General features: G+C 55.9%; 1 protein-coding gene across 1 annotated transcript; it reads right to left on the bottom strand.

Moving 5' to 3' along the window:
• Positions 1 to 10,212: 10,212 nt before the first annotated feature.
• On the bottom strand, positions 10,213 to 24,799 carry PVALB (parvalbumin). The gene is made up of 4 exons (XM_047868262.1): positions 24,720 to 24,799; positions 22,956 to 23,088; positions 21,671 to 21,780; positions 10,213 to 10,432 (listed from the first exon to the last, which is right to left on the bottom strand). Exons 1-4 carry the CDS (start codon positions 24,778 to 24,780, stop codon positions 10,404 to 10,406), a joined length of 333 nt encoding a protein of 110 aa, XP_047724218.1. The 5' UTR covers positions 24,781 to 24,799; the 3' UTR covers positions 10,213 to 10,403.
• Between the last annotated feature and the right edge of the window lie 2,428 nt (positions 24,800 to 27,227).

Genomic DNA, 27,227 nt, shown 5'->3' on the forward strand with positions numbered 1-27,227 from the left:
AGGGGCTACTGCTCTTACCAGATTCTTGCATACCTTTCAGATATTTTACGTACCTGCAGCCCACGAACATTCTTGCTTATCCTTTCCCCTATGAATACAAGCTGTCACACGCACTCTTCTGCACTTGGAGTTTTCCGTCTGATAATATACTTTGGAGAGGCTCCATGTCAACCCCCAAAGTGCCCCTTTCTTTCTTTTTTTTTTTTTTTTTTAATGCTTGTGTCCTATTCGCTTGCAGAGAGTGGTCTTTCGAAATCTTGTCATATTTCCAATGCAACCTCCTCAAATGCTTCCTCCTGCTTTCCCCCAAAGAGCTGTCAAGCCTGGTGAGCAGGTCTTTGCCTGCCTAGCTCCCTTTTTGTGTCTAGGGCAGCCTGGCTTAATCCGTCCTCAAACTTGTCCTGCCTCTCCTGCCCCAGGGCCTTTGCCCCTGCTGTCCCCTGCTAACCTAGTTTGCTCCCGCTGTGCTTTTCGTAGCTCAAACATTTACTTACTCCCCGTGTCCTGTACCTTCCATAGCAGCGTTGACCACTGTTTGTAGCACAGTGATTAAGTCATAGGCTCTAGCGGCACCTGGGTGGCTCAGTCAGTCAAGTATCAGACTTTGGCTCAGGTCATGATCTCATGGTTTGTGGGTTTGAGCCCCATATCGGGCTCTGCCGTCAGCACAGAGCCCGCTTCAGATCCTCTGCTCACCTCTCTCTCTGCTCCTCTCCCTCTCTCTCTCTCTCAAAAATAAATATTAAAAAAAAAAGAGTCATAGGCCCTAGGCCACAGTCCTGGGGTTCAAATCTCAGCTTGGGCACTTTGTAGTTATGTGACCTTGGGCAGCTTGCCACACCTGTGGAAGTGGAATGGGAACAGTAATAGATCCTTCATCCCGAGGCTTTGGTGTTGAGGATTCAGTGACTGGATGAGTAAGCACAGGGCACGCCTCCGTGCCCGTGGTGACAGGGGCACATCTCTCACCCACTGGGTGCAAACCCCGGAGGGCAGGGACCATATCTTTGCAGCATCATATCCCAGTGCCTAGTATAGAGCAGGTGTTCTATAAATATGGGCCAAATCTACGGGGCACGTTTACAGATTAGAAAGAGACTCTGGAGGAATCATCGTAGGAACCCGGCGGCTTTTTAACTGTGCCCCCTGTGATACTGGCACAGATAATAACTGCCGAGAGTCATCGGCCCTGGTGCCAGGCTCATCCTTAGGTGATTTCACCTCATCCCCACAACAGCCTCGACAGGTAGGTAACATCGTTATCCCTGTTTCCCAGGGGAGGAAACTGAGGCACACCGCAATCAAGTAACCTGCCAGAGGTCACACGGGAGCAGAGGCCGGTGGTCAAATCCAGGAAGCTTTGTAGGAAACGATAAACATCTGAAACACATCGTCCTAAATCCGAGCCGGTTATATCCGTGATTGAGAGGGGGCTGTGCTCAGGGACACCCGTCCCGTCCCTCTCTGCCTGCTTCAGTTCTGGGCCGGTTTGGAGACTCGACTCAAACACCGGCTCCTTCCTCCAGCCCAGCAGTTCGTGTCCTGATCTGCCTCTGGGCCCTCAGAGAGGGGAGGCAGCCAAGCCCTTCACCTGGGTCTGGGTCCCCTGCTATCCCGTCCGCCCGCTTGCTTGCAGAAGGGTGGGTCCTTCTGGCCCTCCAAAGGAGACCGTTGGTCTGCCGCACTCCCCACACCTCCCTGCAAAGCTTCCCGTCCTGCTTTCCTTCCCTCGCCTCCCCCCTGCTCTGCAGTCTGCTGCAGTCTTCCCCCCCTGTCCGGAGTCACTCACGGACAGGCGGTCGGCTCCCATGCCAGGCTGCGGGGACGCGGGACCCTGCCCTTCCTGCGCGCCAGGCCCACGGTAAGCAGTCGGGCCTCATGGTAGCCTGGCGAAGTGCGGACCGTTGCGAGCCTCCTCCTGCAGACAAGCAAACGGAGACACAGACAAGTTTAGCAACATGCCTGGGATCATATGCTTCAAACAGCGGGGCAGGATTCAAACCCAGGCAGGACGGTTCCGTGAGCCACAGTCCTGGTCATTCGGCCACACCGTCTCCGAGGGGGCCTCTCTGCCAAATGGCATGGCCAGCCTCTGCCTTGCTCCGCGAGGCCCTTTCTCCTGGTTCTTCTGTGCCCCGCCCTGCCCCATGACTGGTCTCTCTCCAGTGCATTTCGTCCATTTCTCTGCTCCCTCCTCCTGGAATAGCAGCCCCCTAGGGCTTCCTGCTCCACCTCCCTTCCCTCTCGGTGCTCCCTGGTGACTGCACTCAGGCTGTGACTTCCCTCCCGCGACAGAGGCGGCCTGACACAGCCGGACTTGGGGATAAAAACACCCCTACTTGCTCTCTCAGAGAACGACTGTGAGGGTCCAAGTGTTGCTTTGCAAACTGTGAAGTGCAGGGCAAAGGTCAGGGCTGGCACCATTACCATGATGGGCTCTATCCAGAAGTTGGATCCCGGTCCCCTGCTCCGAGTAGTCTTGGAGTGTGTCAGCCCCTGAACGACAGCCTGCGACTAGGCTGTGAAAATACCCGATAGCCGTTCCGAGTGAAATAGTTGAGAGGCCTTTTCCAAATGGAGCCACAGAGATAACACAGGCTGGCCAAGCACGTCACCTGGCCGGGCTGCTTCCGGGCCACCTCCCGAGCCTCTGGTGGCTGTAAATGGGCATGATTGCTTGGGGCGCAGGCCTCCTCCACCCTAGAAAAAAGGAGCTGGCGAGATACAGCGGCACAGAGCCCCTCGACTTATCAACCACCGTGGGCCGTGTGCCCAAGGGTACAAGCACCTGGCTCTCGCAGGTGCCAGAGGGACAGGAGGACAGATTTTTAAGTCAGCAGATCAGGATTCAGAGTGTGACTCTGAATAAAAAAATGTCTCTGGTCCACTGATATGGCCCTCAGCATCCCCAGAGAGAGTTAGACACCCTGCTTCCTGGGAAAGATTCTTAAAATCTCACAAATTTAATCTTTGTCGGGGGGAGGGGGGAAAACAAACCAGTTCTGGGACGTGCGAACTGCAAATAGACACCAGGTTGTGTCCAGTGGTTCCTCAAAGCACGGACACTTCACCCGTCTGCTGGCTCTGTCCTGTTCTCTCAAACTTCAGCAGCTGGCACGTCCATTTTCCAGGTGAGGAAACCGAGGCTCAGTTAAATGAATTCAATGACGCGTCTGATTCAACATGACTAATAGGCGGGGAGAGTGGGATTAGAATTCACATCTCTTTTCTCCAAGTCTCGCTCCTCCAACTGCTGTCTGGCTGGCTTTGGGAGAGCTAATGAACTTGGCCGAGCCTCTTTGCAAAACGGGACAAATGACCCACCTCCGACAGCTGGGGGATTAAATGAGGTGATGCACAAGAAACACGTGATCCAGCCACAGCGTGAGCCCTCAGCAAATGCGGGGGCCTGTGGCTACTCTAGAGCACGCTGTTATGGAATGAATGAGTGAGTGACAGAATGACTTGGGTGTGCTCCTGCCCTCTGGGGGCGGGGGTGAGAGCCTTCCTTGCACACAGATGCTGGCGAGGATGCAGAGAAAGAAGAACCCTTGTGCACTGCTGGTGAGAACGCAAGCTGGTGCAGCCGCTCTGGAAAACAGTATGGAGGTGCCTCAAAAAATTAGAAATAGAGCTACCCTATGACCCAGCAATTGCACTGCTAGGTATTTATCCAAAGGATGCAAAAATGCTGATTCGAAGGGGCACATGCACCCCCATGTTTATAGCGGCACTATCAACAATAGCCAAAGTATGGGAAGAGCCCAAATGTCCATCGACTGATGATAAAAAAGATGTGGCATATATATATAATATATATAATACATAATATATATTATATAATGCAAAATATAATATATAATATCATATATCAATCATATATAATATATGATATATATTATATATTATATATACTATATACATATATATACTATATACATATATACTATACTATATATACTATACTATATATATATACTATATATACTATACTATACTATATACATATATATAATATTATATATATTATATGATATATAATACACACACACAATGGAGTATTACTCGGCACCAATAAGAATGAAATCTTGCCATTTGCAGCAACATGGATGGAACTGGAGGGTATTATGCTAAGTGAAATAAGTCAGAGAAAGATAAATATCACATGATTTCACTCGTATGTGGAATTTAAGAACATACGAGCAGAGGAACATAGCGGATGGGAAGGAAAAACAAAGATAAAAACAGAGAGGGAGGCAAACTCTAAGAGACTCTTAAATACAGAGAACAAACTGAGGGCTGCTGGCGGGGTGTGGGGTAGGGGGATGGGCTAAATGGGAGGTGGGCATTAAGGAGGGCACCTGTTGGGATGAGCCCGGGGTGTTGTTGTAAGTGATGAATCACTAAATTCTATTCCTGACATTATTACCCCACACATTAACTAACTTGGAATTAAATAAAAATTTTAAATTAAAAAAAAGAAAGAAAGAAAGAAAGAAAGGAAGCCTTCCTTGCAAGAAGCCCAAGAAATGAAGGCAATTTCCTTTAGACGCAAATAAAGTGCCCACGGAGGCAGTCGATAGTGGCAGAATCGGCCACCACTTCCTCCGTGTTATTCACGTTCTGGATCTTTCCCAACGCAGAGAAAGGACTGGCTCCCGGAGCAGACCATCCATCCGCGAGCGGTCTTTTTGGCAACGCTGACAAGGTGGCGTTTTGTGATGATTATGCAAGAAACCTTCCAATAACTGACCCTCTGCTCCAGCAAAAAGCTTTGAATTTTGCAAAAACTGCTGGGGCACAGCAATTTCTCATCTGGCTCCGGCTCGCCCGGCAAGTGTCACAGCCGCCCCAGAATTGTCTGGGAAGCACTCTGCTGAGCCGATCGCCCTCTGCTCGTTGCTCGAGAGTGAACAGATGTGAGCACTGGGTGACAAGTGGCCCGCGATTTGCAGAAGCTGGAGTGGTAAAGAGGTGCGGGCGTCTTGCCGGGGCGCGTCCAGGTTGGCGCCGCACGCACTGCGGTGAGCACAGAGAACGTGAGAACGTTCAAGAGCCGGTCCCTCAGCTGCCACCTCCCTGCCGCGTCCCGCTCTGGGCTGCAGGTAGCTGGCTACTTGTTATTTGCGCCCCTAAATGTGGATGCGCCTGGGGTTGTTATGCCTCTAACCCCACAGAACAGAGGAGTTTAGTGGGTCCGAGCTCGGGCTCTCGGGTCCGCTCCACCAGAGATGGGCCCGGACTCCAACACTGTTTGGGTTTGGGGTTCTCCCAGAAGCACACCCCAAGCAAGGACTTGGGTACAGTGGTTTGTTGTGAGCTGGTTCCTGGAAGCCTCACTTGCAGTGTGGGGACGTGAAACAGGCAGGGGAAAAGAGGGGATGCCACTAAGCCCACCCCCGCTCAGCCCTGCTGGGGACTTGGGGAGACTGCATGGGGCATGCCTGGAGTCACCCCAGCTGAGGGCGCTGGTGAGTTCTTATCCAACTCCCCGGCCAGCTCTGAGGGCTGTGCAGCTGGTCCCCTTGCACATCAGCCTTGCCCTGGGGGGGGGGGGGGGGGGGGGGGCTGGAAGTCCACAGCCAGGAACAAAAACCCCTTGGACAGTGAGTCTTGGGTCTTCAGAGTGAGGACTGGGGTCACCGCAGCATCTGCTGTGATCACTCCCCCAGCACATCTAACCTCTCTGTGCCTCAGTCTCCCGGGCTATGAAAAAGGGACAGTGATACCATTACTGGGGCTTGGCGTAAGGATTAGGGGAGAGAGGATATAAAGTACAAGGCAGGGGTGCACCTGGGTGGCTCAGTCGGTTAAGCGTCCGACTTCGGCTCGGGTCATGATCTCACGGTTCATGGGTTCAAGCCCCGTGTGGGGCTCTGTGCTGACAGCTCGGAGCTGGAGCCTACTGCAGATTCTATGTCTCCCTCTCTCTCTGCCCCTCCCCCTCTCACGCTCTGTCTCTCTCTCTCAAAAATAAATAGCATTAAAAAAAAAAATTTAAAGCACGAGGCAGAAGACATGCCCAACAAGCATTGTTGTTATCATTATAGTTTGCTATTTACTCATGTTTCTGGAAGGTCCTTCTCCTCTTAACCAAAGAATTCCTATTTATCCTTCAGATGCCCAGCTTAGATGTTACGTCTTCTACTTTTCTGCATATATTACTGTCCTGGGGCTACCATAACAAATGGCCACAAATCTGGTGACTTAAAATGGTAGGAATTTATTCTCTCACGTTTCTGGAAGCCAGAGTCTGAAATCAAGGTGTCGACAGGCCATGCTCCTTCTGTAGCTCCGGGAAAGAATCCTTCCTTGCCTTTTCCAGCTTCCCGTGGCTCTGGGTGCTCACTGGCTTGTGGCTGCGTCGCTCCAACCTCTGTCTCCTTCTTCACGTGACCTTTTCTGTCTCTTCTGATGACACCTGTTGCTGGATTTAGGGCCCACGCTAATCCGGGATGGTCTCATCTTGAGATCCTCACCTTCATTACATCTGCAAAGACCTTCATTCCAAGTAAGGTCACATTCTCGGGCTCCTATTGGACATGTCCGTTCAACCCACTACACTACGTTTTTCTAAGCTTTCTTTAGTTCCTGCCGGTGGGTTAGAATTATGTTTGTGTTATGTACTAACTACAGCAAAACTCGACCCAACAGGGACTTGCTGTGCTGTTGTCAGAACCTCTCAAGTTTGGCAGCTCCCAGGGGCCCTCGGGGACTCCCAAGCGTCCCATCACCAGCCATGACTTTCCTCTCTATGGCTGTAAGAAGCGTAGACAGGGCGAAGGGGGACGGTGAAAGCCAAAGACTAAGGGGTCTGCTTCTCCAGAAGCTGCCCTGCAAGCCCCACCCAGGGATATATGTTTACATCTCATAGACCAAAAACATATTCCCGGCCAGGTGTCTTTCTCAGGGCACATTGCTATCCCTTCCCCAAGGGGGATTGTGGTAGAAAGAAGGAGGTGAATTGGGAATAAATAGACAAATTAAAATATAGTATAGTTTGGTATCATGTCATATCATATCATATCATATCATATCATATATCATATCATATAAATGTGTCACCTTTAAACAAAATTCACATCACAGATCTTCCCCACGTTATTATAGAATATCCACGTGTTTGGCTTAAATAAGCAAATAGTTTATTTGTGGGTGCCCATACTTTCTTCAGTCTGTCCCTCCCAGTGGACTGCAGCCCCTTTTCTGGACACAGTGGCCCCGAGGGAGAGCAGGGCCAGGATGTGGGGGTTCAGCTGAGCCCAGCGGAGTAGAGCAGCATAAGGCACGGCAGGAACGGCAGCTTGTGGTGATGCTGCTGGAGCGAGTCAGCGAGGGGACCAGGAGGTGGTTAGCACACCTAAGGGACAGCAGAAACCCACGGGAGGGACATTAAGTGCGAACCAATCTCCTTTGAGCCTGGCGACCCCAGCCCACGGCTTTGCCCAGGTGGCGTTCTGAACACTGGGTTGCGTCAAGGGGGAGAAAGTAAAAAGGATGATCTAGAAACTTCTCTGCCTACTTTAGGACATGGCACCCTCTTGGGGTCCGTCCTTGGGTGACCAAGGTGCTCAGTGGATATCTGGTGAGTGAGTGATTCGATAAGGTAGCAAGCAGCCAGCGGGAGGTTCAATGCATTTGTAGGGGCCCGTAAGATCAATGCATCTCAGAGTTGGAGGGAACCCGCTGTCTTCCTGCTGATGCACGAGTTCTTTCAACAAGTTCCCTCGTCTCTATTTGCATGCCTCTCATGACGGGATGCTCACTGCCCTGCAGTGCCCAGGAGCTCAAAGAGCAGATAGGCTTTGTTACGTTTAGGTGAGAGCTGCCGTTTCATGAATCCCACTTAGTCGGTCCTGATTTTGTGCCTGTGGAATGCGGATTTCTGTGTGTATTTACTCCCCAAAGGTATATTAAGCCCCTCGATTGTGCCAGGAACCGTGTAGGTGCTGGGGTTACAATGGTGAGCCAAGTACGTGTGGCTCTGAGGGCGAGGCACAGCGGCTGGGTGGGAAAGCGGGAGACTGGGGTCAGGTCCCCATTCTGCTCTGCACTTGTGGCCTTGAGGCAGTCATTGGCCACGTTTGGCCTCTGTGGCCACATCCGCATCATGGCACCTTTTTGTGAGCCAGGTCCCCGGGATCCAGCAGGGGACCCCCCCACCCCCAAGGGACATGACCTTGGGAACCTTATGATCGGAGACATGGGCATGAATTAGGTTGTCACACCTAATTCCCCATTTCACCCGTGACAGGTCAGTGCTTACCTGCGGGGAAGTTCAGAGGCTCGAACCCTGGCTGGGGGAGTCCAGAGAAGGAAGAGGACTGAGGCAGGGAAAGCAGTGGGGAGGGCAGGATGGTCGAAGCTGAGAGAACAGCTTGGTTGGGAGCGAGGGGGGCTGGGGGTAGAAGGCAGAGATGCGGGGGGACGGGGTGGAGAGGGGGACTGGGCGCCTGTGGGCAGGGAAGGCTGTGCTTTGATTCAGGGCTCTACCGTGGATGGGGCAGTCACAGGACAGTTTTAAGCAGAGCAATGTGACCTGACCTGTTTTGGAAAGAGCCCTCGGGGCCTCTGGGTGGAGAGCAGATCGGGGAGGTGGGGGAGGCCCGGGACCCCGGCTAGGAGGCTAGGAGGCCACCGTGGCGGTCCAGAGGCCCGGGAAGCTGCCACCAGCGGCTCTCAGAGCCGGCTTGGAGCCCGCAGACTTCCGCGTGGCATGGGTCCCAGTATAGAGAAATGCCAAACCTGAGTTACAGCCGGCGACTAGAGGTCTGGCCTCCTCGGAAAGTCTGAACTGGAGGCTCTTCACGCATGTGAGACCCTGGTGGCAGGGCTCTGTGGAGGCAGACCCCCTACCCCGCCCTCCCCACCCCTACCTGTGATTGGGCCTGGATCAGGTGGGGGTGGGGAGGGTGGCGGAGTGAACTGAATCAAAAACTACGGGGTAGGAGGCAGGAGGAGGCTTGGTGAGGGATGGCCGCTGTGGGGTTACTTGTCGTTCCCACGCCCCCCACCCCCAACACCGCTGTGCTCCCCAGTCCCCCGAAAGGCGTCCTGCCCTCGAGGAAGCCTTTTCTCCTTGTCCCGCTCGTGCTCCAGACAAATCCTTTCCGAGTTGAGCGCCCCGCAGCCCATGTCCTGTGTCCCCTGAGAGGTCGAACAGCCCTGCTTTCAAAGGCGCTTTGCTGCCGGGCCACGTGCTGCCCTGAGTCTGAACTGTGATGTGTGCACTGTCATTTGGGGGTGGGGTGACAGGCACCGAAAGCCGCCTCGGGCCAGTGAGGCCCTTCCGAGCTGCTGCTTCCTGGGTCTGATCCCAAGTCCCCTGCTAAGCCTGGGTCAGCGGACGCTGCTCGGAGGCCACCAGGGAAGGTGGCCTGTCCCTACCTGCCGCTCAGCCTGACTCCCGACGGGGTTGCCTGGCCCCGCCTTACCCTGGCTTCACTACTTATTCGTAGCGTAACTGGGGGCAAACATGAGATAATGATAGTACTCATTCATAGGGTTGTTGTACAGATGGAATCGCGTAAAGGGTTCCGTCCAAAGTAAGTGCTCAATAACCGTTAGCCACTGGTATTAACGGGACTAAATTCGGAATCTCCTGATGGGGTGACTGGGAAAGAGAAGCTCTTTTTTCACCGGCATTGAGATGCTGGACGAATCTTGCCACCATGAGGGAGGGCCTGCCCGATAATGCATCCAGCAAAATGGAACACAGTGCTCAGCGGGAAGAAGGACTTAATTCTGATGATAGCACTCGGGTCCCTTGATCCAGCTGTTCCTGAAGACCTAGCCCTGGACCATTCAGGCATAACCAGATCTTTGTTTTTTCCTTCCTTTTTTGCTTAAGGTACTCTGTGTTGGGTTTTTGTCGTTTGTAACCAAGAGTCTTAATGGGTATCCATCCATCCATCCATCCATCCATCCATCTAGAAGTCCTAGCTGTGCGGGGTTGACACATCACTTTCCTAAGACTCAGTCTCTGCATCTATAAAATGGGAGTTTCATCACCTACCTTATGGGCAGTTTCAAGGATTAATGGGCAACCCATGCAGAGTACCATTCTCAGCACCCAAGGCAGAGGAGGGCTCAGTAAATTTCCCTCCGATCCCCTTTTCTGTCTAAATCCTGCCCCACCCCTGCACAGGTGGGTCTGGAGAGCCAAGGCAGGATCCACACCCCAGCAGGTCCACAGCCTCCGGAGCAGTAGAATCTGATTGGTGCAGCCTTTATTGTTTCTCCAGCATTTTCCAGAAGAATGATGTCGTTTGAGGGCCACAGGGGGGTGGGGGGAGTAAAAAATAACATAAACACACTGAACAGAAACGCAGGAGGGCAGCTCGAGGGGCTGAGATTGGGTGTTTGGGGCAGAGAGGGGGAAGGCCTGGGGTAGTCACAGCCTCCTAGCTTTTGGCCACCAGAGAGAAGAATTCTGCAAAAGAAGAGGAAAGAGAGGTGAATCAGAGGGGGACGGTGTGGAAGGACTCGCCATGGCCTGACCGCGGGGCCCTGCACGGTGCTTCCTCCTGGCTCTCCCCTCTGCTGCAGGCCTGGAGTGATGGAATGAGTGAGTGTGGGCATGAATGAATGAGTGAATGAAGTCAATGAGAAGCGGCGAGCCTATCACCGTCTCTCTTTCGTTTGTTTTACTTAGAAAAAAGTTTTACTTCCAGTGTCGTCGCCATACGGTGTAGGTCTGTTCGTTTCAGGGGCCACAATAAAGTGATTCAACACTTTCGTGTAGTACTCAGTGCTCATCCGGGTCAGTATACTCTTTTTCTTTTAATGTTTTTTTTTAATGTTTATTTTATTTTTGAGACAGAGAGACAGAGCACGAGTGGGGGAGAGGCAGAGAGAGAGGGAGACACAGACTCCGAAGCAGGCTCCAGGTTCCGAGCCATCAGCACAGACCCCGATGCGGGGCTCGAACCCACGAACTACGAGACCGTGACCTGAGCTGAAGTCCGAGGCTTAACCGACTGAGCCACCCAGGCACCCCTTTGCTAGAGATATTCTTTGGCTGCAAATCTCCTCCTCCCCAGCAGCGAGGTGGTCAAGGAAAGAAGGTGAGGCAGGGGAAAAAAAAAAAAAACAAAAACACCCTCTCGACCTGCTACGTCTTTATCAGCCTTTTGTATTTCTTCCGTAAGTTTTCTGCTCATCTATACTCTCTCTCAAAAAAAAAAAAAGAAAAAGAAAAAGAAAAGAAAAGAAAGTAAAAGGCGATTCCAGTGAGCAACCTGATTCAAGAGCCATTGTGTGTTTTTCCTCCTCGGGGGGCTCAACAAGACCAAGGAGGAGACTGGAGGAGGTGACATCTCCGTGCCGCTGAGACATCTCCGTGCCGCCGAGACGGATGAGTGCGTACAGGTGCTCAGAATGAGCTGGGCCCTGTCTCCCACAGCTCCTATTTAACTGACCATCACGCAGGAAACTGGGAGTGATTCCCACTTTACAGAAGGGGAAACTGAGGCCCAGAGAGACGTGGCTTTTCAGAGCCTCCAGGGCTGTAAGGGGCTGAGCTGGGACTTAAGACTGGGGGGGGGGTGTCCAGCTCCCTCCATGTGACTTGCGGTCGAGTCCACGGTGGGGTCACGTGCCCTCCCGCCCCAGGAACATCCACCTGCCCCGCTTCGCCGAACACTAAGTAATGATGTCAGAGATTGGTGTCAGCACTGGGAGGAGATCCAGTGTCCCCCACTGAATCCATCCCTACCTAAATAAACAAAGGGGTGTCTCCGACACCCCTTCCAGGGGTGCCCCTGGAAGAGGCACAGGGGAGCCAGAGATGATTCTTGCCCTGAAGGAGCTTCTGGTCTGGTCAGGGAAGAAACAGTACCTGGCAGGACATGCTCCATGCCGCTGGCCTCTTTTCTGAATCTCAAGCTCGCTGGGGGCATTCCCACCGCAGGACCTTTGCACCTGCCATTCTCTCGGCCCGGTGGGCGCTCAGACTTCCTCACGGCCATGTTCCCAACTCAGCTGTCCCTCCTCCTGGGGCCTTCTCTGGCCATTCTGGTGACGGTGGTGACCCTCCCCTACCGTGATCCTCTTTGCCATCACCATTTCTTGCCCTGCGCACAGCGCTTACCACTCTTGAAACACTTCGGAGTACGTTCCTGCTTAGTCCCTTGTGATCTGCCTCTCCCGCTGGAACAGAAAGCTCCAGGGCCCGCCCACCTTGTTTCCTGCCCCACCCACCACCCGCCTCTGAGCCTGACCCTGAGAGGCCGCACGTGTTTGTGAACAGTTTGCCGATGGATGGCTGGCCCAGAGACTTCGCTGTCACCGGGAGAAGAGGTGCCTTCTGTTTAAGGCGTCAGCAAAACTTCAGAGGGCATGTGGCTTCTGATAGAGTCCTGTGAGAAGATGTGGGGTTCCCACAGGAGAAAGCGGACGGCAGGGAAGGGATCAACAGGCGGGGGCCTTTGGCGGGCAGGGGCTCAGAAGGCAGGAAACAATGGGCTGGATTTGGGGAACGCCCAGTAGCCATTTCTGGGCTGGCACCCCCCAAATCTGGCTCTGCCGCTTATGGGCTGTGTGACCTCAGACAAAGCGCTTGGCCTCGCTGAGCCTCCCTGTCATCATCCATAAAAGGAAGAGAAGTCAGCGCGCTTCTTGAGTTGGGAGACGGCGAGAAGAGCCAGCAAATCTCTGCCCCCCACCCCCAGGAGCTCCCCTGCCCCTGGTTCTCCATGCCCCTCACCTGGGGCGTCCTTGCTGCGGCAGTCTTAGGGGCTACTGCCCCACGGCCAGGTCTTCTGAGACCTTTATTTGGAATAAAGGGGGGCCCAGGGGATGTCCGCCCGGTTGTTTTTTCTCTCCGGGAGACAAGAGAGGACAGGAAGGAGTTTGCCACCCTCTGCCACGAGACGTCTCTGAGATGCTGCGTCCCCAGCCCACCAGCGTGTGGGGCCCCAGGGCCGTCCCCATCACGTCTAGAAAGGATTGAGAGTTAGGGTTCCAGGCCCAGCCTGGCGCGTTTGCTGGGAAACGTGCCGCTCTGGGTGTCGGTCCGGGTGTCGATCTGTCGGTGTGTGAAGGTAGGGGGACACTAATGACTTCTTGTGAAAACATGGCTTCAGGGTATCAGAAGTACGTGGTCTCCTCGGGGCGCGTCCCCCCCTCCCCAGACCTTGTACGAGGCACGTACGTCAACCCCCACCACGCAATCTCTTAGTTTGCATCCTGTGCCCCTACGGTCACGTGAAATGTCAGCCCTGGGGGCCGCTGGGGGAGGGGTGTGTAGAACTCACCATGCTATTGTCAAAGCTCTTCTGTAAAGCCAGCATCATGTTCAGATAAAAAAGCGAAAAAACTGATCCCTGCCCCGCGGAGGGACACGTGCCTGGGGTCCTTGCTTTTCTGGGGTTTGAGCTGGGAAATGGACGCCACCCTCTCCTGTCCCCAGGCTCCCTCCCTGTCCCCGAGGACAGGGAAGGCAAGGGACCTGGGTGTGGGCGTCTAGGTATCGACTGGAGGTGGGAGAGAGGGGGAGGGGGTCCTCTAACTGGTCCTGAAAACCCCCGGGGCTGCAGGCTGAGCGATGACAGCGAGTGGCCGGGATGGACCCAGAGCACCAGGTACTCTAAAAATCCCTCCCGTGGGCGGGGACCAACGCGTCTGCTTCCTCAGCCAGGAGCTCCTGTGACCCTGTGACAGCACCTCGGCGAGACAGGTGGTGCTTGTCGTCAGTGCTGTGATCAGCATTGTCCGTTTTTATAGGATTTAAGAATTCTTGGGGCGCCTGGATGGCTCAGTCGGTTAAGCGTCCGACTTCAGCCAGGTCACGATCTCGCAGTCCGTGAGTTCGAGCCCCGCATCGGGCTCTGTGCTGACAGCTCAGAGCCTGGAGCCTGTTTCAGATTCTGTGTCTCCCTCTCTCTCTGCCCCTCCCCTGTTCATGCTCTGTCTCTCCCTGTCTCAAAAATAAATAAAACGTTAAAAAAAAAAAAGAATTCTTATGCATGGAATGCAAAATGCAAAGCATTCTGTATATATTATGACATTGGATTCTCACAACTACTCCGTGGCAGGGATGCTTCTGTCTGCATTTTACAGATGGGGAAACGGAGGCCCCAGAGGTGATTAGCTTGGCCGAGATCACACAGCACGTGTGAGTCAAGCTACTGCTTTTAGGCTCCTTTCTGAACCCCGGAGCTTTCCGACCTACTTTGACCTAGGCATAGAGTGACACAGGAGCCAGCTCAGATATCGCCACCCCCGTGACTCTGTCATATCAGCCCCTTTTTATTTACTTCCTGGTACTTAGCACTCTCCGAAATGAACTTATTTAGGGACTTACTTATTTTTGTCGGTCTCCCCCTACTAGAGCATAAACTCCAGGCTTGTCCACCAGCCTCCTAGCACACAGTGTGCCCACCGGCCCACAGCAGGTGCTAATAAACAAATGCCAAATGGGTGGACTGATGGAGAGATGGACAGATGGAAGGATGGATGGATGGATGGATGGAAAGACGGAGGGATGGGTGGATGGGTCACGAGTCCTCCTTAGGGTCCAACAAGTTCTGACTTGCCTCATGTCTAGTTTTCACAAAGCCCTGGGAGCTGAGTGGGGTGATTCCCACTTTATAGACGGGGAACCGGAGGCCCGGAGAAGTGAAGTGTCAAGGCCATGCAGCAAATAAGAGGCAGAGGCAGGATTTGGCCTGTGGTCCCAGGAACACCCTCTCCATGAGTGCGAAGAGGCCATTCCTGCTTGGGCTAGCGTCCCAGATCGGGTGGAAGCAGGGACTCCCTCAACCTGCCATTTAATCTGGAAAGCTGGCCAGAACCCATATATCCTGTCCTCGGGCACTAAGTTTGCTCTGCGCTAGACTAAAAGGAGACATGAGTCCGTCTGCCAATACCAGCTCATGGAGAGACTGTTCAAAGGGGAAGCTGATCCTTAGCAGTTTCCCGACCCCCACTGACCCCCCCCTAACCCTCACCCTAGAAATCAAGGGGCGCCTGGGTGGCTCAGTTGGTCGAGCGTCTGACTTCGGCTCAGGTCATGATCTCACGGCTCATGAGTTGGAGTCCCTGCATCGGGCTCTGTGCTGACAGCTCGGAGCCTGGAGCCGGCTTGGGATTCAGTGTGCGGCTCTCTCTGCCCCTCCCCCCACTCACGCTCTTCTAAATATAAAAAATAAAACATAAAAAAAAAAAAAAGAAATCACGGGTCCTGGGACTGCTCATCCGCAAGGAGCCAGTGAATGCCTTCACCCGGAGTGGCATTTGGTGAGGTCAGCATGAGGGGGACCGAGGAATGCCAACCACGGGTCTCTCCCATGGCAGTCAGGCCACTTGGACTGGGATATATCTTGGACCTGCGGGGTTTTCAAAAGCTTCTGAAAACAGACTCCTTTGCCCACCCTGGGATCCACTCTGAAGCAGCCAGCACGTCACGAAGGCCACACGCCCCGGCTTTTTGCAGAGAACACTAGATTCTAATTTTATCCTCCCAGAAGCTAGCAGGGCATTTTGTAGACAAATTGAGGGCAGAGGTCACCTCTTCCGTACCTTTTGTTTGTGCCTCAGGGCAGAGTTCTTAGGAATCAGCCAATTAACGAACAGCCCTCTTATCAAAAGGAAAAAAAAAAAAAGTCTCCTCTAAAATGTCCAGGTTTCCCCTTAAGGAAAAACAAATGAGCAAAACATCCAAAGCCTTGTGGAAGTCTAGGTCAATTGATTTGGCGGAGGGATGCTGGGACGACCGATGGGGAGGAGGTTCTGACCTTGGTCCTGCCTCCCGCTCCCGCCCCCGTGCCCTCACCCCTCCAGGTCTCAGTTTGCTCCTGTGTGCAATGTCAGGTCCAGGAGACGCCTTTCCAGCTCTCGCAGAGAGCCTCGAGCAAGGGATCTGGGCGTCAACTCCTGCCTCCCACTCATTCTTGCTTCCATGACCTTGGGCCGGACACGTCGCCTTACGGTGCCTCAGTTTCCCCATCTGTAAAAGGGAGCTCCTTGGCTCCTTTAGAGGAACCGGCGCTAAAGCCCCTGTCACCGGCCTGATCCGTAGCCGGCGCGCAGCATTTGGTAGGCTGTATACAGGTTAATTCCACCTCCCTTGGGTCTCCTCTCCATCCGACACAGGTTGGAGCTTCGAAATGTCAACAAAAATCCTGAGGCAAAGACAAGGAGGGGGTGGGCAGCAGAGGGCAGGGGGGGCGGTCCAAAAGATCGAGAGCCGACCTGCGGCAACTTGCCCGCACCACCTACGCCATCCGAGTTAGGAGCCCGCCTCCAGCACGCCCATCTGAGGACACTCGGGCTCTGCCCCTCAGTTTCCACGTCTGTGAAGTGGGGATACCGAGAGCACCTCCTCATAGGGTTTCTGGTGAGGACTACATGAGATAATGGGTGAGACGCGTCTGCTGTGTCGGTGCCCGGCACACTGAGGGAGCACCTCTAAATCCAGATGGGAGGGAGAGCATCCCTCTGCAAGGATGCAGAGCCCCACCTCTGCCCCCTGAGTCCTCCCTGGAGATCCCCAAGGGCCAGCCTGCAGTTTCTTCCTTATCCACTTAGAAAAGAACGAGGGGGTGGCGACGGGGAGGCTCAGAGGGCGAGAGGGCTCAGCCTTCTCCTTTCCCATAGGAAACTGCAGTTAGCCTAATTAGGTCGGTCCCAGTCCCAGGGCCGTGGGGATTGGACAAATTTAGAAGCTATTGACAGGTGAGACCAGCACATGCTGACGGCCCAGAGAGAAACTGAGATGGACCTTGAGTCAGCTCTTGGAAGCCTCTTTCCTTCCCTCTGTCGTGACCACCGGGATGCAGGCACCGGCCTCCTGGTTTATCACCTCGCCTCTAAATAGCTCCTGGGCTAGGTTGCTTATAAATCGGTATTGCAAACAGGGATCACTTTCCCCCCCGGGGGGAGCGGGAGGCCAGGTTATTTGGGGTCAAGCCAGACGGCGGCAGGGAGTGGCCTAAACGGTCCTGGGGGCTCACTCCGTGCCAGGCACTGCCCTGGCTGTCACCCCATTTCCTCTGCACTGGCTCTCTCGTCCCCATGTTACTGACAGGGAAACTGAGGCTGTGAGTCACTCGGCCAGGAAGATTCTAATGCCGGCATGGGGTGCATCTCTCTCTCTCTCTCTCTCTCTCAAAGGCTGGGGCTCTGACTCACGCCAGGACCCATGGAGGCAGGAGAGGGATAAGTGGAGAGGGGACATCTTCCCGCCCCCTCCCTACTGTCCCTTCTCACAGGAGTGCTGCTGCCTCCCCCTTAGCGCCACACAGGCCGGACTTAGGGCATCCGCTGGGGAATTAAAGCAAGCATCCCGCTAAGCCCAGAAACCATTTATAACTGGAATGTCTCGGCCCAGCCTGGCGGAGGGAGTGACAGAGTCAGGGGACTCGGGTTCCCTGCCACCACGGATTTCTGTGTGACTTTGGCGCTTAACGCCCACTGGGCCTCAGTTTCCACAACTCTCAGTGGGGGAATCATAGACTCTGTCTCCCCCGCCCCCTTATAGGGCTGATGTGACGACGAGGGGAGACGGGACAAAACGCCACACGCCTTAGGGCTCTGCCACCAGGACTGCGGCTGGCCCTGAGGTGCTCATCCGGCCTTGCCTGGAAATCAAATCCCGACCTCTCCTTCCGTCCCTCTCACTTTCCTCCCGTCCTGGACCCCATTTCGTCTTCTTTGAGGGCTGGTATTCGTTCTGCAAGGGTTTCGAGGAGGCTTCCGAGAGAAAGCACACATACAAAATGGGAGAGAAGGGGTCGTTTCCAGAACACTCACTTAATTCAAGCAACGGCCCTTTGAGATGGGTATTTTTATCCCCACTCTGGGAGGAGGAGATAGATGGCCAGGGAGAGAAAAAGGCTTGGCCGTCCACACTGCTCGCGGGGTGCGCAGGTCGTATTTTCTGCCTGATTTTAGGTGTTTCGGCCCAAGGGCGCCCGCCTGCCCACCACGTCAAATGGGCTGCTTACGGATGAGAACAGATTTCGCCAGAAGGAAGCAGAAAAGGCAGATGCCTCGGGGCACGCGAGTGGAGCAGACTGCAGTGGTCCAGGGATAATTAAGACTAAATTTTTCAGCCACCGAAGCAAAAAAGCAAACCACAGGCTCTTGAGCTGGAATAGCCTGGAAGCATAGGAAACAGGACCCATCACAGTGTCGGGTTTCAGGGAACCGGTAACTAGATGGCATGTGTGTGTGTATGTGTGTGTGTGGGGGGGGGGGGGGTGACAACCACTCGTCCTCAGCCTGCACGGTCCACACGGGCAGGCATTGGGAGTGGAGAGCCCAGGCTGGGGACACGTCCTTGTGAGAGGCAGGGTGGCGGCGGGGGGAGGGGGCGGAGAGGGGTCCTGGCTGGACCTCTGAGCCTCAGTCCTGCCCCTGCTACTGAGAGACCCTGGACACATAACCTCCCCGTGCCTCTGTTTCCTCATCTGTAGAATGGGAAGTGTGATAGCACCTGCCTTCTAGGATTTTTGTAAGGCAGTGGTTCTCAAAGTACGGTCCCCGGAGCAGGAACGCCACCTGGGAACTTGGTGGAAAGGCCCACACCTGGGCCCCACTCCAGGCCGAAGGACTCGGGAGCTCTGGGGGTCGGGCCCAGCCAACTGTGTTGTGAAAAGCCCTCCAGTGATCCTGCCGTTCGCTCCAGTTTGAGACCCACCAATGTGAAGGGCAAACCGTTCAGAAGGAGCCTGTCACTTAGTAGTGTCACCTGCCATTTGGGCCTGGGTCTTGCAACTGTGGCTGGGTTTGGGGGCGCCTTCCCTCTGTCCAGCTTCTCCTCCTTTTCCGCCTTAAAACCCTCCTTTACCAGCTCTAAGGGTGGCCTTCGAGAATCAATCGACCACATCCATAAAAGCCTTTGAGCTTCCTGGAGGCAGTTGGCCCAGAGACGGGAATGCAAAGGGTTGTTATTAGAACTTTGCCTTCCCATCCCCTCCCTCCAATCTGGGGGTCCTCAAGGACCTGGTAAGCATCACTCACCTTCAGAGGGCAAACAGCGGGCCATGAGGGTGGTCCTGCTTCTAGAATCCCCCGGCACCTGCCACATGCAAGCCCCCAGCCCACACGGGTCTCCTGCCTTCGCCTGCAGACCTCTCCCTCCACACCACACTTGCCCATCACTGCGTCCCCAGAGCCGGCCACACATCTATCCATTCTTTCATTCATTCTTTCAACAAGCTGTCCTCGTGCCTCCCATCTCACGGCCTATCGGACACCATCACATTCATCCTCGCCGGCACCTTCCAGAAAAAGTACCGTGTTTGGGGTGGAGGTGGGGAGGGGAGGTATCTGCGTCTGTCCCACCTCCGAAGTGCACCGTGTGGGGCCCTGCTGCCTCAGGGGGATCTGTCCTCCCTGCCCATTTCTTCTCCTGCCCCTCCCCCCCGTTTCATTCTGTGCTGACCCTCGGGCCTCCACCAGGTCGTCCGGAGCTTGAACCGTGTGGGCGGACAGACCTGGCTTTGCATCCAGCGTCCCTTAGGCACTGGCCCTTCTCTTTCCGCAACTGTACCTCCGTCCTCTGTCACAGGTGACGTGTGCTCAGAGTTCAGCACTGGGCCGGGCACACATCGCCACCTTGGTGACGATTCGTTCTTCCTACCCCCAGCAAACCAACCTTCTTGCCCCTTTCTAAACATCCCTAAACTTCCCAGCCTTACAAGCCTTTGCTAAACTCGACGCCTTGCCCGGGGCTCCGCAGGGACGGCCCCCCACCCCAGACTCCAGCCTGTGGCTTCCTGCCCACAGCCTCCAATCTGCCGAAACGCCTCTGTTCCTCCCTCTCCAAAAGGCTTCTCTGCACCTCCCTGGTGTCGCCATTCTTTCGTGCACCTGTACCTAGAGCTGTAAGCGACGCGCGGATGAAAGGGAAATAGTGTCACGGCCACCGTTTGCCGAGTACTCACAATGCTCTGGGCCCCGCACTCAACGTGCACGGTGTCATGGAATCCTCACAAATGCCAGTGACCCATGCGTTGTCCGTGCCCAGTTTATCAATGGGCAGCTGGGGCTCCGGGTGGCTGAGCCACTGCTCTGGGGCACCCGGCCAGCAAATAGCGCCGCTGGGAGTAGGGTCTAATTCATCTTTGCCTCCCTGATAGCCTGGCACAGGCTTAGCACTCGGGAAATGTCTGTTAGATCAGTTGCAAAAGTTGAGTTACCTCTTTAAAATATGAGTTCGGCAGGGAGGGAGGGAGGGAGGGAGGCAGGGAAGCAGCCTAGGATCTGACCTGGTTTTTCTTTATCATGTAGGTTATTCCAGAACAGCCAACCCGGGGGCCCCCGCCCCCGCCTACAGTGGCTTCTGAGCGGTGGCCTACTGGCTGCAAATAAAAACAGGAGACAGGTGTGGCGGTTTGGGTTGGGGTCAGGGCGGGCGCTGGCTCAGGGTGGAGCTAAGTGGCTTGCTGAGGAGGGGGTGTGGGGACAGGTGCCACTCACTGGAACGCACCAAGACCAGTCACCCATTTCTCTCCCGCACTTTCGGCTTCGGCTCCTTTCAAGTCACCTCCCTCCTTTGCAGCCACGGGAGAGACGGCTGGGACTAGAAGGCCAGGCGCCCGGCTGCGTCTGACCCTGTCTCCATTTTGGTCGCGGACAGAAACCTTTAATACACGACACCCACATTCGGAAGCGTTTTAACTTTCCCAGAGCGCTTTTGTGTTGACAGCCACTTAATTTTCACAACGAGCCCGAGCAGGTCCTAGGATGAAACTATGCACCTCGCCTGGACCGTTACGAGCTGCGGGCACAGCTTGCGGGAAAGAGTTCTTCCAAAGCCTTGTTCCCCCACTTATGTCCTAGCTCTTTGAACAGGCTAAGCACCTTCAGCCTCAGTTTGCCCATCTGCAAAACGGAGATCATTCTCAAGGCTGTCGGGATGCTAAGGAAGGCAACGCTGCTGGGGGGTGCTCTGGGGGTGCTCGTTACACCTCAGCGGGGAAGCATGTGGGGACCACCAGCCTCTCTGGAAGCCTGTTCTGAAAGCAAAGCTTGAAAAGCAAGGCCCAGATATCCCTTTTCCTAATTCCTAGCTGATTGCTGGCTGGCTCTTTTTCCTGGCTCCCCTTCAGGGCTGGAACGGTATGTTTGGGCAAAGCCAGAACAGGTCTTGAAACCTGAAGTTACAGGATACCAGGACAAGATGTTGAGGAGGATGGAAGATAAGGAATTTCCATCTCTGGAATTTGAGAACAGGAGGGCCCACAGGGCCCTTGGGGGATCAGTTGGCCTCATCTCCTCGGATTACAGATGGGAGACTGAGACCCAGAGAAGGAGAGAGACGGCCCAAGGTCACACAGCCAGTTGGGGCAGAGCTGGGACCGGAACTCAGGCGAAAGTTGCAGGCAAAAGTCAGGGGAAAAACAAAATCCCAAATCATCCTTGATTCCCTATGCAGCAGGGAGAAAAAAAAGAGAATCTGTTCCTTTCGGGTTGTTCAAATTTAGAAAAAAATGTACCAGTTGTGTGTGTGTGTGTGTGTGTGTGTGTGTGTGTGTGTGTGTGTGCCTGGCTTACATGACAGAGCTCTCAGACCCAATGCATTTGCCTTTTCCTTCTAATCCCGGGGAGTACAGGACCACCTCTCCTCTCCCCTTCACGGGACAGCGATAGCTCCAAGCTTTTAGCATCCAAACATCCCAAGATCCATGATGTGCTCAGGCCCCAGGTCATGGTTACTCACCATCGACATCGATCTTGCCGTCCCCATTCTTATCGCCAGCGGCCATCAGCATCTTGGTTTCTTTCACAGACAGGTCTCTGGCATCTGGGTAGAAGCCCTTTAGGATGAATCTGGGGAGCAAAGCCAGGGAGGGAGTCAGGTGGAGGTCACCTTGCGGGACAGGTACGGGCCACCGGGCTAGGCAGCAAGCGGGGGACACGTATGCAGCTGGGCTGGGCGTCACGGGTGGGTGTGCAGAGAAGGACAGGCTGTCCTCCGCAAAAGGTGGACCCCACGCCAGGCAGGGCACCTGCATTTGTTTATTTATTCGGCCAACACCACAAACGCAAAAGTGTCTTCTCTGCGCCAGGGCCGTGCTGGAAAGTGGGAGCACAGAGCAGGAAGGCACCTAAAAAAATGAGGCGGAGGTCAAGACCGCACAGTGTGATGGGTGCGATGGTGAGGAACTAGAGAAGGGTGCTCAGAGGACGCATCCATCCCACCTGGGGTGAGGGGGAGAGTCAGGGAGGCTTCCTGGAGAAGGTGACATCTGGAGAACAAGCAGAAGTCAGCCCGTGGTGGGGGGGGGGGGGGAGGGTGGCGGGGGGGAGGGGGGGTAGAAGGGGAAGGTTCTAGGCAAAGGGCACCCTTGTGGGATGATCTGGGGTGAGACTGAGACTGGATGGAAAGGGAAGTCCCTATTGCGAGGCCTCTCTCCACACCATCTCCCTTCTCTTGAAGACGAAATCCAAGGCAGTCTTGGCCAGAGAGTGACGTAAGACGAGCCTGGTGGGCAGCGACGAGCCGGGTGCGTGTTCCTAGTGATGACCTTCCCCTCCTCCGCTTTGCTCCCCGGACTCCTGACCCCCAAAGTTGGTTCTGCATCCCCACCTTGCCCGGACACTGCTTTAGCTGCACTGTTACACAAGTGCAGGGGGCGGGGTGGGGAGGGTCTGCGGGATGGCGGAGGGTGCCTTTTAGGCAAATGACAATCAACGAACTAAATACCCGAGGCAGCGCTCCCTGTCTTGCGTGTGGTGTGAAGCATCCAGAAAACCTGCCTCTCCACGAGTATTAAATTATTAAGGAGCACCCTTCCGTTAGCCATATTAACTGGCTATAATTTAACCTAGTTAGTTGCACTTTCTGCTGCGGATTCTATTCCTCCGGAAGCAACGGCGGTCAGGCAGAGTTATTTTCTGCCAACGGTGCAGAGACAAGGACAGCCCTGATGGGAACTCGGCAGCAAGAATCCCAGCCCCCCACGCCCCCTCAGCCGGGGCCGCCCCCTCAGGCCTCAGTTTACCCCAGCTCATCCTCCTCGATGAAGCCGCTCTTGTCTTTATCCAGGATGTGGAACACCTTCTTTATGTCATCCGGGCTCTTCTTCTTCAGGCCGACCATTTGGAAGAACTTTTTGTAGTCGAAGGAGTCGACAGCTGTGGGGGGTGGAGAGCAGCGGGTTAAAATGACAAAGAAGGGGCGGTAGGGAAGGGCAGGAGAATGGGGGTGCCACAGCATTTGCCGATTGATCTCCCGGTGCCGGTGCTGGGGGGGATAGAGGGGTGTACCTGGGTGGGAGGGCTGAAGGAGCCCAGACCAGGGGACGGGTGCTTTGCCCAAGGTGGATTTGCCCCCACGCTCCGCCCTACCCTTCGCTGATGGCAGAAGTAGCCTTTGAAGGCAGCGGGGCGTCCCGGGTTCCACGAAGGCTTTTGGGTGTTGGCTGAATGGGGGCGGGCAGGGGAATGGGGGGTGTTGTGAACGCGGTGTGGTGTATCTTGGTGGGGGGCGGTGGTCAGCCTTTTTTTTTGGCCACAGATGGTGTTGCCAGAAAATCGACAGGGGGAGGACAAGTTTTTCTCAAGGTCACACAGCGGGAGGAGGAGGAGGAAGGGGGAGGCCCCAGAAATGGTGGCTTTCCTGCAGATATCCATCCCCAGCGGGAGTTGGGGGCGTGTTAGAAGTCTCCCCGGGAATTCCCAGTTAAGTTCCTTCTCAGAGGGGGAAGGTGGGCCAAGGAGAAGAGGGTGGGCTATCGCAGTATCCCAGGAGCGTGGTCTCCCAGAGTTTCTTACCCTGAGGAAGGGACACCAAGCAGAAAGGAAACGGGAGGCCCCCTCCCCAATTTTCTATGTCCTGTGCTCCCTTTCAGGACCCTGGAGAGGGTAATTTGGGGGTGTGGCAGGGAGGGGTCCTGCTGAGAGTCACCTTCTCCCCTCAGCCTTTGGCCGAGGGAAGTTGCTCTGTCCACCTCTGCCACTCCAGTAGGGGACTGAGACCGGAAGGTGACCTTAGTTCTAATCCCCCTCCTGCCCTGCTAGGTGACCTTGGGCAAGTTTCTGGCCCTCTCCCAGCCTCAGTTTCTTCACCTGGGTGAGGGGAGAGAGGAGGCAGGTAGCAGCTAAGAGCTCAAAAGCCCAGGGCAGCTCAGAGAGGTGGGGATGCCTGCCTGCTCCCCGCCCTTGGCCGCCTAAGGAGGCTGGAAGTTGGAAGCGCTGAGGATGCTGTGCGCAGGGCTGGGCAGAGCAGAGCGCCAGCTGCGGGAAGGTCACCCCGCTCGCGGGACAGTGGTGGTGGCTGGGGGGAGCTGTTGGGGGGGTGCTCTGACTCCCAGAGAGGGGCTTGGACAGTCAGGGAGCCAACAACCGCAAGCCGGAAGAGTCCTGTTCTAAACGGGGGGGGGGGGGTGTCTCCGAAAGGGGCTGCTTGGAGAGAAGGCGGGCGCACCTGCAACCCCTCCAAGTGCCTTAACGGGAGGTATCGAGCGCCCACAAGGACCCGAAGGTCCGCTTTCCATCCCGGTCTTTGCCCTTGGTCCCGGATCCCGAGTCCTCGCAGCAGCGCGGCCACCCGGCAAGTTTCGCTGGGCCTCCCCACCCGCTCCCTGAGCCAAGTCCCGCCCGAGAGGAGTTTGGGAAATGGCGAGGAGCCCCCTGCTCCGTCCTGCCAGCGCCCCGCAGGAAGCGTGGGCAGAGGAGCACGCGGGAGCACTGGCCCTCCGCGGGGGTGCCGGGGCCAGGGTGGTGGATCCGGGGAGAAGTCTGGGGAGGGGAGCGCGCTTGCTCACCGGTAAAGGCCTCCACCGCCTTCTTGATGTCCTCAGCGCCGAGCAAGTCTGTCATCGACATCCTGCAACTGTTGGAGCGGGCAGAGCAAGTGCGAGAAGATTAAAAAGTGCTTTTCTTATCATTTCTGCTCATATGACCAGCGCTGCAGTGCTGCGCGCCGGGCGCACGCCCGCCGGCCTGGCGCAGAGCCAGGGGGCGCGGGGCTGGGCGCGCAGCCAGAGCCGCTCAGTCCCGCCGCCGCGCTGGCCGGGCAGACGCGCGGACCCTCTGTCGCTCCCGCACCGCCCCCGCCGGGGTCCTCGCGATCCCAGGGGGCCGCGCGGCCAGGGTGCCCGGGGAGGGGGCGACCTCTGGAATTTATGGGGCTGGAGGGTTCGCCTGCCGTCAAGGGCGCGCAGGAGGCGCCAGCCTGGTGCAGCGCAGCGTCTCGGGTCGGTGCACCTCGGAGGCTGTCCCGCCACCTCGGGGAGGATACAGGACTGTCGGGGGCGGGGGGGGGGGGGCGAGCCCAAACCCCCGTGGGTCCCTCGGCCCTGCTCCCATTCTCTCTCCGCTCCTACCTCAGCCTCTGCTCTTGTCTGTCCTGGATGCAAATTTATGCTGCAAAATCTGAGCGCTGAGGTCTGGAAATCTGACCCCCACAGGGGATGGCCGGTAGGAGGTGGCAGGGATGGGCGGGGCTGCTCAGGCCCTCCTCCCGGTGCCCCATCCCACATCTGGCCAGGGATGCCCTGAAACCTTCTTCTCCTTCTTTCTTTCCTAGTCCGACTTTCCAAAGAACTGCTTTCAGATCTCCACTAACTACTCGGCTTCTCTGGTCTCCTGAGCCACTGAACATGGGAGTACAGGGGGGGCTCAGACTGCTGCCCCCGCAAACCCTTTGGGAGAGGGTGGGGCGGGGAGAGGCTACTTGAAATCCTTATGTCCCCTGTCCCCACTTGGAGACCAGAAGACTCACATTTGGGGAGAAGGTGGTTACCTTCAGACCACACTTTGGAGACAAGCGAAGCAGGTTTTATGGCTTGAACTTCACCTCTGGGAAATGTGGACACTTCCCAATCGTAGGCAGCCAGAGACCAGTTGCGTTCTTTCCCACAGTCTCCCAAGGATTCGGGCTGCAACCAGCTGCCTCTAGAGTGTGAGGAATGCTGGACGGGGAGTCAGGATGCCTGGGTTCTGGATCTGCGGCTGTGCTGAGTGCCTGTGTGACCTTGGGCAGTGACCTTCCCCTTTTCTGGTCTTCTGTCTCCCTGTGTTGGTGGTATTGATGGTCCCTTGTGGTGGGATCTTTAGACTCCGGCGGAAGGTGTAGGCGGGTGTTCAGAGGCTGAGGCTGGTGACACTTGGTAGGCGGCCGGGGAGAGCTGTCCAGCTGCTGGAGTTCTGGCACGCTGGCTGTCAACACTGTCTCCCTCGGCTCAGCCCTGGACGGCTGCCCTTCCTGGAAACCTTAGGACAACACTGCTCCGGTTGCCCCCTGCCTGTGAGTCAGCTCCTTCAGTCGACAGCCCTCCAGCCGGCTTCCCAGGAGCAGAGGCTGCAGCTCCCGACATGCTGTCTCTTGCCGCCAGGTCTTCCGCGGACCCCTCAACTGCCCCCGCCATCCCTGCCCCCGGACGAGCTGTTAACGTGGACGTGCTGGGCTTCTGTGCTATCATTTCGGCCCTCAGGCTCAGCTCACTCCAGGGGCCTATTTGGAGAGTCTGTTTCCCTAGCTGAAGGAGCCTCATGCTATGCTGGTGGGGAAACTGAGGCCAGAGCAAGTCAGTGAATGGCCGAAGGATGCACAGCAAGGCAGTGGCAGAGAGGGAGCCCCTCCCGGATCTGCTGGCTTGGAATTCAGTGACCCTTGTCCTTGGAGCCCCTCCCCGTTGCCCAGGACCCAGCCCTGTCAAGTCCCACGAGTGTGCCACAGACCACGCCCAAACACTGACCCCTGTGGCAAAGGCTGAAGCCACTGGGCAGGCCCATCCTCCCTCCTTTCCCCTATCTCTGCCTGCTAGACAAGCCTTCCAACAACCTGACACCCTCTCTGGGCCAGATCCCACCCGCCAGAGCACCAGATGTTATTGGGTCGGCCTGCCAGCCCTCCATCCCCTTCCTCCTGCCTCCACTGCCCACTCATGGGCCTCCTCTGATGGCATCACCAGAGTCCGCAGACGTCTGGCTCCACCCATCTCATCCCACAGGTGGGGAGCCTGAGGCCCGGCCACGGGGAGGGCTCGGCCCCAGGCCACACCAGGCATTAGGCTGGAGAGCCCAGGAATTCGTACTCTCAGCCCTGGACTCCACAGCGGTGGACCTTCCAGCACCCCCCTCCCAGCCCCGTGTGGCTGTGGGAAGGGGCAATGTGGCTGTCCTGTCCAGCTGGCTTCCTCCCCACGATAGCCCCCCCCCCCCCCCCACGTCCTCCTCCAACCTCAGTCCCTGCCACTCACCTCGGGTCGGGGTGGAGGGCTGGAACCTTCGCTGAAAGGCTGGGCCGGTGGGAGGTCCTGCAGGGAAGT

This window comes from Prionailurus viverrinus, chromosome B4 (genome assembly GCF_022837055.1).
Source record: "Prionailurus viverrinus isolate Anna chromosome B4, UM_Priviv_1.0, whole genome shotgun sequence".
In the NCBI taxonomy this organism is placed as follows: Eukaryota; Metazoa; Chordata; class Mammalia; order Carnivora; family Felidae; genus Prionailurus; species Prionailurus viverrinus.